This window comes from Lacerta agilis, chromosome 1 (assembly GCF_009819535.1).
Source record: "Lacerta agilis isolate rLacAgi1 chromosome 1, rLacAgi1.pri, whole genome shotgun sequence".
Taxonomy (NCBI): domain Eukaryota; kingdom Metazoa; phylum Chordata; class Lepidosauria; order Squamata; family Lacertidae; genus Lacerta; species Lacerta agilis.
This window is the reverse complement of record NC_046312.1, coordinates 72,910,906-72,927,007: the sequence shown is the minus strand read 5'-3', so window position 1 is coordinate 72,927,007 and position 16,102 is coordinate 72,910,906. Positions and strand designations below refer to the sequence as shown.

Genomic DNA, 16,102 nt, shown 5'->3' with positions numbered 1-16,102 from the left:
GCAAAGAGCTCTTCATCTACCACAATCAATATCCTGTAGCCTGCTGAAATTTGCACTTAATGGAAGAATGCTTTGGATGGTTCCTCCCTCCTCAGCTGTCATGGCCATAGTATGCAAACGAAAGTAAACCTCACTTTCCTGACTTTTAAAAAAACCAAAAACTTATTGAAACAGTATTCCTACTAAACTGATTAGGTACAGCTTGCTGTTCCCTTCCGCTGGCAACTGCTGCACCTCAGCATTGGGGAAAGCTGCGCCTCTTCCCATTTTTGCTGATCCAACAGCAATTACGGACGTTCTGCCTGGAGAAGAAAGAAAGGGTGGCAACCCAACACACATGGCATTTCCCCCCCCCCCTCCAAAACAGGTTTGTGAACTTAGCCAAGTGTTTTCCTGGCTTGAGCAGGCACAGTGCACTTATTTTTTCATCTTGAGAACCACAATAATTTTTTCTTACTCATTTACATTTGAATGTGTTGGAAACTGCTGATGTGGAGCTACTGGCTGCTTATACCCCTCTTCAGGTACACCTGCTAGGAGATTGCTGCAATCCACAGAAATATCTGGATTGGGATCTTCAATCTGGGATGAGCAATAATTGACGGAAGGTTGGCAAAAACATAGTTTCTCTTCTCCTCCCTACCACTTTTGAAAGCAAACTATAAAAGGGGGACCAGGAGCTGCATTGATCACAGTCTGTTAAGGCTGTTTCTAAGCTGTCTGCTGCAGACGTAGGCTGCCACTATATATAAAATGCACAGAGAAACACCATGCCTGCTATATATAACTCCCTAGCATTGGTGTCTCTACTGAGCATTTACCTGATGCCACCACCACATATGCATCTAGTCCATCCTGTCTCTGTTCTGCACTGCAGCCCCTAATAGTTGCACCTGCGAGGCTTGTGTGTGTGGTCATCCATGCATTATACAACTAGAATTGTCGAGTTGGAAGGGACCATGAGGCTCATCTAGCCCAACCTCCTCTTTTGTCCAATGTCCACAACCCTAGCCCTCCTAGCTAGGTTGCCGCCACTCCTCTAAACACCACCTCCTTTGCAATTTGCAAGAACAAGACACTTCTGAGTCAGCTTTCCAATTAATATCACTTGGAATCAGAGTAAGCCCCCCCCCCCCCGCCACCAACCCAATATGTTTAGGGCAAGAGTTAAGAAATACATCAAGTGGAGGATTTCATATTTGGGTGGCTCACTAGGCAATTCAAGATAAGAAATCCACTTCACTTCTCCTTTCCTAACATAGATAGGCCATTGTGTAACAGCCACCATCGGGACTGCTTGTAAAGAAAGATGGAATAAAGCCAAGGCAGGTATGAAGCTGTTACAACACCTAAACATATTGGGTTGGGGGGGGAGGAGCCTTACTCTGATTCTAAGTGATATTAATTGGAAAGCTGACTCAGAAGTGTCTTGTTCTTGCAAATTGCAAAGGAGGTGGTGTTTAGAGGAGTGGTGGTAACCTGGCTAGGAGGGCTAGGCTTCAGGTTAACAGGGAGTTCCTCTCGGAAATATACAGAAGAATGATCTCCACCTGCACTTCAAGCCAGAAAACTGACAGAGTGCTTTTCCCAACTATAATTTTGACCACTTTAGAAAGCTGTCACCATTACAACCTTGACCACCTTCGCAGCCTTAAGGAAGGAAGGGAGAACATCCCATCGGCCGTAAACAACAGTGGCACCCATGGACCTGCCATTTTTTGTATCCACAGAATGTGTCTAGTGGCACTGGGTCCCTTTTGCTTTGGGTGCAGGAGGTGCTGGATTCACATCCCAGGCAAAACCTTGCACCTTTGCGTTTTACAAAGAGAGAGCATCCAGGTTCAGTCTCCAGCGTAGCCAAGTAGTAGGTCTGAAAACTCTGTAGAGCCTCTGCTAGTCAGTACAGACAATAGTGAGGTAGATGGACAATGGTTTGGTGCAAGGTAAAGCAGCTTCTTTTGCAGGATGCTCCATTGTTAGAAGCTTGAATAGGCATATAAAAGCACCAGGAAAATATATATATTGCCTGTGTGAATGAGTGCAGAGGTGGTTTGGGTGTGTCAGAGAGAGCTTCCAGTCCTCTTCAAGATTGCCCAAGTTTGCTACTTACCAACAGCAGCAGTATTATTTTTTTAAAACCTGACAGTAACAAGCTTACAACAGCCATGAAGCAACTTTTCCTTCCACTTCTGCTATTTTCAGAAGGGAAGGTGTTGCAAAATAGGAGGATATAACAAAGATTCAATGTGGTGAAAGAGGGACAAGACTGACCAGCTGATGTTGGAAACCACAGCATCAAGTAGAGGTTTGTTGTTTTTGTAAAGAGAGAGAGAGAGAGAGAGAGAGAGAGAGAGAGAGAAAGAAAGACAGACAGACAGACTAGCTGAAGCCAACCACTTCTATACTGGACTTGTTTAATTCATCCACATCTCTACCCACCAGACTTCCCCAACCTGCTGACTTCCACATGTTTTAGACTACTCCAAATGTGTGAGGGCTGATGGGAGTTGTAGTTCAAAACATCTGGCAGGTCCCACGTTGGACTAGTGTGCTGCCTTGTTCTGGTGTAGCAGCCAACTAGTCCAAAGCAGCCTCCCTTTGTAATGGTGGCTCAGCACAGCCACGGGTGTGCCACACCCTAGATGCTAAATGCAACCAAAATTAGGACTGGGCTGTAATTTTGAAGAAGTCTTTTACAGTTCCTAAATGAGAAGTCAACACTGCTTCCCATATTAAGCTCAAATATTAACCTATGTAAACAACCCCCTTGCTTGCAACATTCATTTAAAAAGGAGGGGGGGGAATCTTCCACATACATAATTCTAGCAGAGCAACACCCAAACTGTATGCTCCAACAGGACCTGAAGAATTAAAGCTGCCATGCCAGATACAACCACCATTTTATGCTTGCCACTAGTGAGCTGGCCTCAGTCAGCACTGATTTCTCTCACACCAGTGGCACTCATGACATTACAGCCAATAAGTATGTGAATAAGGGTGAGGGGTATCCCAGAAGCATTACCATTAAGTTGACCCCAAAGCACAGGCTCATCCCTGCGATTTGAATGACAGGGCAAAATGAGAACTGAAGGTATCATAATGAACTATTAACTAGGCTATCTTCAGGTGGGTGGATGCCTCGCCTAGTATTTTTCAAGCTGACAAAGGAAATATTACATTCAGGGGTCAGGAGTGCAGTATGTATCTCCGGTTCATACCGACAAAAAGACCTACTCCTGCAAAGTGAAGTTGCACTGTGCTCTAAGTGGTGACATTATGGAGCCATAGAGCAGTTAGCACCATTTTCAAAAGTGAGAACGTACCCTATCCTCTTCAGTAGCCTATCCTCTCTCTCTCCCCCCCCCCGGTCAAATAAAAACGGATGACATTCCCTGCTTGGACGTGAATGATGGCACACAACCCATACCCACATATGCACACTTGCTACCCAGGTCAAACATTAATTCATACCAACAAGGAGGGATGGGTGTGTGGCGGGAAGACTAGATATATATGATCACACAAAAAACATAGTGTTTAATTGCATGCCCCCATAGGAAAGTGGCCATAATAATGGCCCTGTTTGAATGATTGATTCATCCTAGTTTCCTTCTGCAATTGCTGCTGGCTTCCCCTAAGAACACAAGAGGGACCTGCAAGAAAATGTGGTGCAGATTCCAGCCACCCTGTTCCCCCTCCCAAGAGGCAGTCAGCATTCCATGCCCACTGAGCATGCTCAAGCTTCATCAAAGCATTTTTCTGGGGTCCCTCCATGGCATTCTCTTGATAAAAAGAGTTGTTCAGGTCTGCAGTTCCATTGGAAGGCTACTTAAACTGGGCAAATGAGTTAGCAAATCCAGTTGTATACATGGGGAAAACATTCACTCATGGCAAAAGGATTTATAAGCTTCTGGACTATGTGTGTATGTGTGTGTGTGTGTGTGTGTGTGTGTGTCACAAGAGAGAGCTCATCAGTAAGCTATTATTTGCACAATTATCATGTCAGGAGCTCTGTTACAGTTTATCTGTCTCATGACTAGACTTCAAAATAGATACGCAGCACTTTTGTAGATAAAGCTAACTGAAAATAGCTGGGTTTTTGTACCACAACTATCAACCCCCCATAGTCTTATCTCCTCATGGAACAAGAAAAATGGGGATCATTGCAGGACGGTAGGAATGGGGGGGGGGGAGCAAGTCTTAGATGTAGCACTATTTCAAAGCTAGCCCCAATCCAGCCTTTGCACAATACCCTGCACACATCAGAGGCAGGAGGGTTAAGCCTTGTTGTCACTTTTTGTTCACTTAAAAAAGTAAAAATAAGTCACTGGTAGTGCAATTAAACTTTTACAGTGCTTAAGATCTCATTTGCCATTGTTCACAAAACAGGAGACAAGGCACAAAAAGAACCATTTAATATATTCTGCTTGTCCCAAAAGTGAAAGAAGGTTTTTCTCCTGCATACATCTGGGAGCAATCTATTCTCTCCCATCACTTTTCTCAAAGCCTAAGCATGTTATATACTCCACTAGTTTTGAAGCTTGCAGTTTAGACCCAGTGTTTGGGAGAATGCCTACCCATCTACCCGTTAAAATTCAGCGACACTTACTGTTGTGGGGATATGAACAGAATTGTTTGGTGATTGGCTGCCTATTACAGCTGCTACAAATTTCGAGTGCTTCTGGTAACAGAAACACTTTAAGAAAGGCATTTGTAATTTCCTGCAAAAAAATATACATTTCTCATGCAGCGTAACAAACCAAAAAGCCTAGCATTAAAAAACTTGGGACGTTCCTTGAAAGTTTCCAGATAATTATCGTTTTCTGAATATACAGGGAGAAATTTAGCAGAGAAAGTCCCTGGTATATGTTCTTGGAAGAGTGAAGTATAAAGGAAGCAAAGCAAGCAGAATATCTACTGCTCGCCTTTCTCCAAGGGAAATAAGGACAATCAGGTTCATGATGCCTGCTCTCCTCTCTGGTCCATCCTCCAACATCTTCAACAGCTCCAGTGACCTGCAGTCTGGAGGAAGTTACAGATCCTACTCTTGAGGCGTAGAGGCACATAGTGCTCCACTGCCATTGGTAATTGGCCAAAACCCATCTGTTATTTTTACATGGCAGCCAATGGAAATGAGGAAAGGTATGACTGATTGAGGGTCTCGAGTACTTTCACACACCTGAAGAGCAGCCAGTTCCGTTTCCATGCACAAAACTAGACATAAAAAAGTATATTACTACCAGCTGCATTCTGATACAAGCTTTATGTAAACTGTTAATTATAGGATGGGGGGAAGAAAGGCATATGTGCAGGTAATTTCTTTTAGGACCCTGGGTTATGGAAGGTTTTAGTGTGGCCTTGGAGCAGTAGAGAGAGAATACTGACCCTGCTCTAGGTCAATGCAGTAGTAGCCTGACAAAAGCAGTACACAGGGGCTGCCACACATAACACAGAGCACATGTTTGCCATTTGCAACGTGGCAAGAATAAATGGCAATGCAGTCCAGCAGTAATTTACTTCTTTTTCTAATAACTGGTAAAAGCATTCTAGATGGCCTTCAACTCTCATTAGTTTGGAGGGCTGATCTACACATTCAGAGAAGCACATGATCCAGTGCTCTTAGGCTGCAAGTATTTCAGGACACAGGTATGGGCTCGAGTGTTTAAACAGCACCATCTGTCACTTGAAGTCAAGTATGTCATGGGGAAAGATTCCAATCTATGTTTCTCTCTGGTCTGCTGCAAATACATGCAATCCGATAGGTTCTATTTGTATTACCGATAACTCCAAATGTGGAAATTCAGTTTTGGCATGAGACAAAGCTTTCTTCAAATAGGGGAAAAATGGTTTCGGAGCAGCCATGTATTGCACAACCTTCACCTTGCACATTTCAACATCAGAGGCAGAGCTTGATCAAACACTTCTGTCCCCCCTGCTTGTAGAACTCCCTTGGGATTGGCAAACAAAGAGAGGACAAGTCACAGGAGGAGAAACTGGATGGCTGACAAGAGCCTGGGGCGGGGACGGGAAGAGAAGCCAAGATACTTGCTTTCCCAAGAGACAAGGCACACACAATTTAGAGCGCAGCAAGCCCAGGTTGCACCTCAAGCTGGAGAAGCAGCCCCCAAACTCTCAGACTTCAGCTGCTATACTGGCCACTCACATAACTTCCCCATCTGTCACAACTCTCTCCAGACACAAGCATGTCCCTTCAGGATGTTCAGCCTGGATTTCTGCAACTACTGTGGCGAAAAACCCTCCACAAGTCTAAAAGCAGATGCTTGGTACTTCTGAAGGAAAAACAAAAGACATCCTCCCATATTCAGAATGCCTGTCATGAACAGAACACTGATGCCCCACCCTAGTACTACAGGCCTCAATGATTGGGTGCAGGAAGTGACTGACTGGGGCCAATTGTGAATGCAAGAATTAAGAGAAAGAGAGTAGCAAGTGTGGAGAGTGATGGGCAGACGTTACGTAGTTATTTCAATTCAGGAAATGTGTACGAGGACAGGGAAAGTCAAGAGACCATATGGAAAGATCTTCATGGTCTTGTGATTTTAATTTGACAATTTTAATAAGACAATTGGATCCTACTGCTTATAGGTTTTACTGGGAAGCCCAGCCAGATGGGCGGGGTATAAAGAGTAAAATTAATTACTACTACTACTACTACTACTACTACTGTATATTGTATTGTGGTTTTAAATAAAGAGCCCACAATACAACTACCTTCCCATGTCAGCATGGCCCACTTTCAAAGACAAGGGTAATGAAGCTTTTCTGATAGGATGGGCAGATCTTCATCTCACCCAGCCCAGCAGGCCAGTTGACAGGCATGAGAGACAGTTCACCTGCCAATCACAGTGACATCAGGTGATGCTTCCCCCTGAAGCCCTGATTCTCAGGACTTCAAAGCAAGCAAATCACAGAGCTTTCAAACAGCCCTTTATAAACAGACTCGTACTGGGCAGCACTTCAAAGGAGGAACCAGGTTGTTCCTTCAGTCAAGCAAGGTGTGCTCCTACTCACCCATCAGCTGATGGGAGGATGGGAAGATGCCTTCAAATGCAACACACACACATCCCAGGCTTCTCCTTCAAAGCTCTGTGGTTTAAGGAGAAATGCTGGGTGTGTGGGTATTGGAGGCACACTCCAATCTGCCCAAGGACAACCAGAAGCTTTGAACTATGAAGTCAACATTCAGATGGCTTATTAGAATACACTTATTTACAGAAGTAATTCTATGCCACTGTATATCATACAGTGGATGCTCAGGTTGCGAACGCGATCCGTGCAGGAGGCACATTCGCAACCTGCACCGCTGCGTCTGTGCATGTGTGTGACGCGATTCAGCGCTTCTGCACATGCGCAATAGCCGAAACCCGGAAGCAACCCATTCTGTTACTTCCAGGTTTGGTGCGGTCCCATAGCTGTCAACTTTTCCTTTTTTTGCGGGAAATTCCCTTATTCCAGCGCCGTTTCCCATTGCAAAAAAAAAGGGGAAGTTGACAGCTATGGCCATTTCCCAATGCAAAAAAAGGAAGGTTGACAGCTCTGTGCGGTGTGCAACCCGAAACTGCGCAACCTGAAGCGGCCGTAACCCGAGGTATGACTGTATCATAAAAACTTTCTATACCACCTTATCATAAAATTTTAACAGCATGTATTGTGAAAATATAAAATGTCATTTTAATAAATTAACTTTTGAAAATACAGATAATCAAATCTTTCTGGTCATGAATTTAATGCCTGCTGGCATTAAAAAGTCTTCAAGAGATGCTTGAAAGTCAGAAGTGAGGATGCTTGCCGAAATGGTTTCGCAGCAAGAGACCAGTGACACTAAGTGCTCAACTTCTAGTTGAGGCCAGTCAGGCTTTTTAAACATGGTGTTAAAACTGGACTAGATGGTCTACAAGACTACTTCCTCCAACTTTTAAGATTCTACCTGATGATCATCCAACAGAGCCATCCATACCAAGCACCATTTGGGCTTATTCTCACATTTGCTAAAATGATCCAACAGTTCACCACCTGTACAGTGGCACCTCGTGTTATGGACGGGATCCGTTCCGGAGGTCCGTCCGTAATGTGAAATGCCCGTAATGTGAAGTGCTGCGTTTGCGCAGGCGTGATTTGCCGCTTCTGTGCATAATGTGATTTAGTGCTTCTGCGCATGCGGCAAAACCCGGAAGTATCCCATTCCGGTACTTCCAGGTTGCCGCGGGACGTAAAGCGAAAAGACGCAACATGAAGCAGAAGCAACACGAGGTATGACTAGTTCTAAGCACTACTCAAAATATTTACATGTAAATTCCAATAAACCTGGGTGAACTTGGTTTTAAGATTGAGCGTCACATATATATAGAAAAGATTCTATATATAGAATCTTTTCTATTACTTCTCTATGGATGCAACTTAGCATCATAGCACATCATCTAGACCAATCTAATGATGAAAATCTGCTAAGAAGTGCAAGTCGGCCTTACACACTTCCCCACTCCAAAAAAGCACTATTACCTCACCAATTCAGATGCTGAATGTATTCTGTTTATTTATCCCTTGGCTTGCAAGCCATTATTACATTATGGCATCATTAAATCAGCAAGGAAGAGGAAAGATGGCTGTTGCAGCACTTTACAAAAAAAAAAAGTTCAGAGAAGGAAACAGTCTGCAGAGACTATAGCAAATTTCATTTCAAGCTACAGTGGCCTCTTTTCAGAGTTCAATGGTGGCACTTTCTCTGCGATTTATAAAATAGCAAGAAGAATTCAGCGACATGTTATGACATCCTAGTACTGATGGGTAGTCTGCATCAAAATCCTATTAGGGAAGAAGACTGGACCAACAGCTGCTGTGAATCTTTGTTAACTAGATTAAGTTTCAGCCTGTTCCAAGTATGAGCCATCCTTTGAAAGTGTGCAGGAAGTGACGTGGGGAGCAGAAGGGTTTTCCAAGAGAAATGCAAGTGAAGCCAGTGGGATTGCCAGAAAACTAAGTTCTGCTCAGAAGCTTCTAGTTCTAGCCTTATACAGTGGTACCTCTGGTTACATACTTAATTCGTTCCGGAGGTCCGTTCTTAACCTGAAACTGTTCTTAACTTGAAGCACCACTTTAGCTAATGGGACCTCCCGCTGCGCCACCAGAGCATGATTTCTGTTCTTATCCCGAAGCAAAGTTCTGGGTTAGCGGAGTATGTAACCTGAAGCGTATGTAACCCGAGGTACCACTGTACTCAGTCCTGTAGCCCACGGTTATCACATTGTTAAGTCTATGCTTGGACTTCCCCTGGATGTGAAGACAAGCTGTGGCGGATTCAGCGGGCAAGACCAAGAGTGGTCAAGAAGGTGGCTTCTGCATGTGCTGTAGATGGGAGTGAGGGGCAGATAGGGCTCAAACCTGGGAAGGTAACCCATCTAGGAGAAGATCCTAAACCTCCGCTGCCTTGTGGGATATCTTCGGGAGAAGAAAAGGCTAAGGAGTAAACACTATGCAAATCTGGAGTGGAGACCCCAAGACGGCTGGATAGTGCATTAAACACCTCCTTCCAGCAACTCCTACAGTGAAGCTGGTGCTAGACATATTGCTTTCCTTTGGACCACATCAGCGAGACTGAGACGGGGGGGGGGGGGTCTTGCCTTCAAGTTTTTCCATACACATTTCCCAGGCTTGGGCCCTGCGGGACGTCGCTTTGATGACACTAATGCAGCAGTTTGACATCACCCCTGGAGGCGCTCTCTACTGTGTCTTGAGACAAATGGATGCCAACAACAACAAGTCTTCACTTGCTCATTTCGAGCGTTCTTTCTTCAGTGTCAAGATCATCCGAGTCATAATGGCCCTCAGGAGCATCCTCCACATCTTATCCAGTCTTAGCTTCCTTGATTTCCTCATAGCCCTCCTACACATCCCCATTTGTTTCAACAATTACCTTTGCATAAGGCAAACAGTCATTATCAGCCTGCCCTATCTCCCACAAACACATGGCTTCTCTAGAAAAGGAGGCCATGCCCCAAGGAGTGCAGTGCTTCATTCAGTGGGAGGAGAATTCACATGGTGCCCATACACTGAAATGCTTCTGGGATGACAGCACAAGTTCTCTGCATGCCAAGCCTGACCAATGAAGAAGAGGATGTGCAGTTGTGACCCTGAAACATTGAGTGCTGGGTGTTTACAAATACCACTATGGATAATTTTCAAGGTCTGTTTTAAATATGACTTTCTCCCTAATGGTTTTATTCACTGAGACAGGCAAGGACAATAGCAGGGTTCCAGGATATTGCTCTACCACACAGATCCCAGTCACCAAGAAGGAAGAAACAGTCAAAGCATTAGGAGGAGTGACAATCAACTGCTATACTTACATCCATGTAGTTCTTCAAAGTTTCTGGGGTTGGTGCGCTCACACCAGCGCCCCCAAATTTGTATTTCAGCATTTCCCCCAACTCAATCAGGTCTTGGACATTGGTCCCATATTCTGTGTAGATGCTGCGCATGGAGGGGAACTTCTTCAATGGAATTCTGTCAAGCAGAAACGATTTGGGGACCATTATCAATATTATCTAATTTCAAATACACAGCCAAAGATTATCTCAGAGAGGTTCAAAAGAAATACATCTCTCTTTGCAGCAAATGCAGCAACTTTCTCTTTTGTCTTCATATCAAAAGAACAAGCAGCCAGGTTCTCCATTGGGGTTTGCTTACTGATATGGCTCCTGTGAAGTTCATGGATCTTTGCTAGCCTACCCCCACAGGGAATTTGGCAGCATTTATGGGAACCTCCCTACTGGATCCAGTTTTGAAACTTGATTTCATTTTTTTAATATGTTAGGATTATGCTGGAAGGCTCTCCTCAGGGAAATTTGCTATGCAGCTTTTGATTATAATACTCTTAAATGGCACCTTTCATCTGCAGATACCAAGCAGCTTTTAAAGCTGACAAACGAAAGTACCAAAAGATAGTAGATTAACAACTGAACACATCCTGTGCCTGACCACTTTTATCACCCAAAGAGCCATATCTGTGCCCCAACAGAGTATAGTAACAACTATACTTCCTCTTATAATTCTTATTCTATGCCATGCATCCATAAGCTGGTGCTCTTGGTAATAACAAATGCATTAACAACAACCTGCCTAACACTTCACAACTTTTAGCTTTTTTGCCTTTGTGTAACAAGATACAGCCTCCTGGCAAGCTCATGATTGAGGAGGATAAAAGCACCAGCTCCAATGCATCACGATGCTTCTTGTCTGACAGTTTGCTTGAGCAGCCTGGGTAAAGGCTTTGGAACAGCAGCATCACCCCAAAGCTGAACAGGATGCTGAACAGACACCAGAGCAAGTGTTTCTTTTTGGCTAGGCGTCACTCACACTTTAATAAAGAAACAGACATGCACAATGCCAGCAAAGCAGCTCAACCCAAAATGGAATTGGCAGAAAAATCTAGGTTAGGTCTTTTCCGGTATATCCTAGGGGGTTTGAGTTCAATGGGATATATTTGCAGTCAAATGTGTATGCTATATGCAGTGTTAGATACTACCAAGAGTCAGTGGAACTATCTATCTGCAAGTTTATGATCCCTTCAGATGACAGTAGCCATAGAAGCAGAGCTACACAATTTTTGGCTGGCTTGAGTGGCCAACTCTTATTATTGTTATTGTTATTAATTATTATTTTGCCACCATCTTTGAGCATGTATAGAAACAGAGGGAAGGAGTCGGCAATCAGCTTCCCACCATGCCAGGGAAGAAGTAGCAAGATCTCCATATGCACACACAAGGGAAGGGCGAGTTATCTTTCCCACTGTGGAACTTAATACTGTAATGGGCATTTGAAAAGTTGTTTAAAATAAATAAGTTTTGATCAACTAAGTGAAATACACTTGACCTGAGTACAGTATTGACTTGATTAGAACAAAGATGCGCGAATCAGCAACAGATCTGATACACTGCTAATGGCACATTAGTTTGTTTTCACTGGTTCATAGCTAACAACCACTTTTATACAAAAGAAACTAACAAATTATAACTTATTGCAAAAAGATAAGCTACCACCTGGCATTCTTGGCTTCATGGAATATTTGAAGATGGTAAAGCAATGGTCTACTAACAATAACTGACCAGTGTCAAATCAAATCAAATCAAACTTTATTCACGTAGCCAACAGGCCATTGCGACTAAAAATACAGATAAAACAGATAAAAATACTGGGGAAAGACCAGTCAGGTACACAAATATATAAAAATACTAATAAATCATATGAAACCCCCAGGCTAAAAGGCCGTTCAAAGGTGGCCTCGTTCGAGTTGTCTATCAAATTGTGGCCCTTAGTCTCATTGCCCTCTCAATAAATCTGGCGACCTTCTCTGTTGTCTGGATGTTCTGGTCCGCTAACAAATAAAACATTGCGGCCGCTGATGAGCGACCTGGGATGGAAAGTAGGAGGGGAGTAATGATCTCGCTCCTCAGGTCTTTGTACAGGGGGCAGGTCAGAAGAACATGTGACACTGTCTCCAAGTTTCCGTCTCCACATGGGCAGAGTCGTTTCTCCCTGGGGAGTTTCTGATATCGGCCTTCGAGCACGGCAGAGGGTAGTACGTCCAATCTTGCCAACGTAAAAGCGCGTCTATACTTTGGGATATTTAAATTATGCAGATAACTGACCAGTGTGTTGGCCAACCCAGCATAAAGCAAGAGACTGCCCCCACTGCAGATTCTATTCAATGCATGGAGGCAGGGAAGGTAAGCATGTCTCATTCTGCTGGGTACCGGTATTCAGAGACAGGCAGCCAAGAGATACTTATGGTCACCACTGCTGAAACACTTTTGTGGATCTCAGGAGATGAAGTGACCTATTTCAATTATGGCTAGTTCTCAGAATGCCCCCTTTCTATGGGTATGGCCCTTTCTGAAATAATTCAGTCTTCTCTGCAACTGGTTATGGCTCATGTTTTTAGCTGTTTCAACATGAGAGGAACATTTAGTACTAACAGAAAGCAAAGACTTAACTTTGGTCAAGCTACAGGTGAAACTTGAAAAATTAGAATATCATGGAAAAGTCCATTTATGTAAGCAATTGTTTTCATTAGCTACTGGAGTTTAATATATGAGATAGACTCATGACATGCAAAGCGAGATAGGTCAAGCCTTTATTTGTTATAATTGTGATTATTATGGCATACAGCTGACGAAAACCCCAAAGTTGAAATTGTTAATTTGGAGTTCTCATCATCACAATTATAACAAATAAAGGCCTGACATATCTCACTTTGCATGTCATGAGTCTATCTCATATATTAGTTTCACTTTTTAAGTTGAATTACTGAAAGAAATGAACCTTTCTACAATATTCTAATTTTTCAAGTTTCACCTGTAGACCCAAGTTTTAAAGCACTGCCAACCACGTAGGAGGCACTTTCTACATGTCAGAACATCAGCAACCAAACTCGTTTGCTCACTATCAACATGTGATGGCGTTAGTCTTTATCCGAGTGCCAGGTGTCGTCTCATGTGTGTGAAAGCAGGGGTGGGGTGGGTGTGAGAAACCAAGTAAGCAGCATTTTACAATGCCTGTGCCTATAAAAATCTACTCTTGGAGCTCTGTTTCTTATGTGATCCATCAGTGGGGCACTGTCTCAATGTTCAAGGCTCCTTACCTCAAGGACTTGGCACTTGCAGTTTTTCTGAAACTATAAACTAAGCAGTGCTTTGACATTCACTAGATTAAGGCTGGGTTATTTGGGGGTTGTTGTTTTTTTGGTAACATTTCCTATTGTTCTTCACCAATTTTATTGTTTTATTCTTTTTGTAAACTACTCTGAGGCTGCTGTTTTTATAGTCAAGCAGTATATAAACTGTATGAAATAAATAAGTCCTGTTAATACATACTGTATCTGCGAAAGGAGAAGATTCCCAGGCCTCTCAGTACTACTTCTCATGCTCAAGTTGCAACCCTAGGTACACTAACATGGAAGTAACCCTCACCAAACTAACTGGGTCTCTCTCAGTAAACCTGCACAGAATCGTCTTGTCAACTTGCCTACAGAGCATAATACCTCCTGAGGGTGGTAAAGGTAAAGGTAAAGGGACCCCTGACTGTTAAGTCCAGTCGCGAACGACTCTGGGGTTGTGGCGCTCATCTCGCTTTACTGGCCGAGGGAGCCGGCATACAGCTTCCGGGTCATGTAGCCAGCAGGACTAAGCTCCTGGCAAACCAGAGCAGCACACGGAAACACCATTTAGCTTCCTGTCGGAGCGGCACCTAATTATCTACTTGCACTTTGATGGGCTTTCGAACTGCTAGGTGGGCAGGAGCTGGGACTGAGCAATGGGAGCTCACCCCATCGTGGGGATTCGAACCACCAACCTTCTGATCGGCAGGCCCTAGGCCTGTGGTTTGACACACAGCGCCACCCACGTCCCCATGAGGGTGTTACTTCTTCCAGTAACTAACTTCCTCCCACATAACTAAACTAAATCTTGGTTTGCACAGTAGCTTGATCTCTATAATCCTCCCTCTACCTATCCTCAAATCTTGGTGGCCCCCCTCCATTACACTTTATATGGAGTTGACACAATGAGAGCCAGGAGTATCACAAAATTGGGTACCAAGGGGGTGGCAGAAATTATACCCCGACGGCAACAGCCTGTATTCTTTGGTACATCAGCCTACAACCCTAACCCCTTACAAGGAAGTGAATTTCGTGATATTTTCTTAAAAGATAAAACATGCTTGGAGGGGAGAGGCCTACCAGCATATTTGGGGACATGTACACACGGATCCAAACTCCCTGGAGCGCGCATTAACCCTCCTTTGGGTTAACCCCCCCAACCTTCCTTTCAACTGAACCCTCGACACTCCCCCTTCAAGAAAAGGATCCTGCTCGCTCGTCTGAGAGCCCGTGCAACCGAGCAGATAGCAGCAGAGCCGCCCAGCCCCTCCAAGATCGCGCCAGGCTGCAAATCGAAGGCAGCACGCCACGAGCTGAACTTGACGGAGCCCTCGAGATGTCCGCTCTTTCCGGACACGCCCTCCCGGGTGAGAAGCCAAGCCGGGATCAACGCCGTCGATCAGCAGACACGGGGCTCCATTTTACTCCAAACACAACAACCCTGCAGTTTCCTCCAGAAGGTTGCGAAGCTTTCCTTATCTCCCCCCCCCCCACCCCGCCGCCCCCTCTTCTTTCCAGTCTCCTCCGCCAGCCAAGGAACCCCGAGCGCTCGGCGACTGTGCGAGAGGAAGGCGACCCTCACCTGATGAGCGCCGAGCTAGCGACCACCAGGGACGCGAGCAGGATTAAAGAGCGGAGCCCCATGGCGGCGGCGGCGGCGGCAGAGGCTGGGATGGATCGTAGCGACTCTCAGGTACCGACGGGGAGCAGATGCGCTTCTCGTGCTGCTCCAAGTCCGGTCTGTTTTGCACACCCGCAGCCCTCCCGGTATTAAGGGGAATGACTGAGCAATACAACCCCGTGACTGCTTGGTCAGCTGACCGCCCGAAATTTGCAGCTCTCGGAGTCACGTGTCACCCCCGGAGGAGGAGCGGGGAAGGTCTTTAACCCTGTAAGTGCCTTTAGGTACCGGGAGAAATGCTCCTCTCATGCCAGGAAAAGCTGAGCCAAAGAAAGCACATGCCTGTTTAACGCCCATGCGATTTCCCCGAGAGCTGGTTGGCTGCAGGGGAGGAAGTCCGCGTTAAGCACTGGTGCTGCTGCACCCGGACACCCCCAAAAGTCACACGGCTTTGCTTAACATTAGCAAAAGTTGGGTTGTTGTTTTTGTCACGCGCCTGATTCATAACTTGGCGTTGATCCGCACGATGATCCGCATTTTTGGTTGCTATTTTGTTTCTTCATCCTTGTTGGACATCAGCACTGTTGCATGTCAGGGAAGAGAAAGAACTTGTTCATTTTTTTTTTTTTAAAGCTAAATCACCCTTTGTCCTGATGCCAAAGTGGTGTTAGAGTAAAAACAACCATATCCTTCAAGCAGAAACGGAGAGGCAAAAATTAATAAAACTAAAAAGCAGACAGAGGCCAATAAAGCCAGCACTTAAGGAAAAGTCTTGTCATGGCACAGAAAAGATTGTGGTTCCAGTCTGA

General features: G+C 44.7%; 1 protein-coding gene across 1 annotated transcript in view; it reads right to left on the bottom strand.

Annotated features, from left to right (window-relative positions):
* CTSD (cathepsin D) overlaps nt 1-15,503 on the bottom strand; it is a 31,446-nt gene extending 15,943 nt beyond the window's left edge. Inside the window, exons 1-2 of the mRNA XM_033155058.1 lie at nt 15,255-15,503; nt 10,365-10,521 (exon numbers count right to left, since the gene is read on the bottom strand). Coding sequence (XP_033010949.1) covers nt 10,365-10,521; nt 15,255-15,316 — 219 coding nt within the window. The 5' untranslated portion in view covers nt 15,317-15,503. The remainder of the gene's footprint in view (nt 1-10,364; nt 10,522-15,254) is intronic.
* Nucleotides 15,504-16,102: the final 599 nt, after the last annotated feature.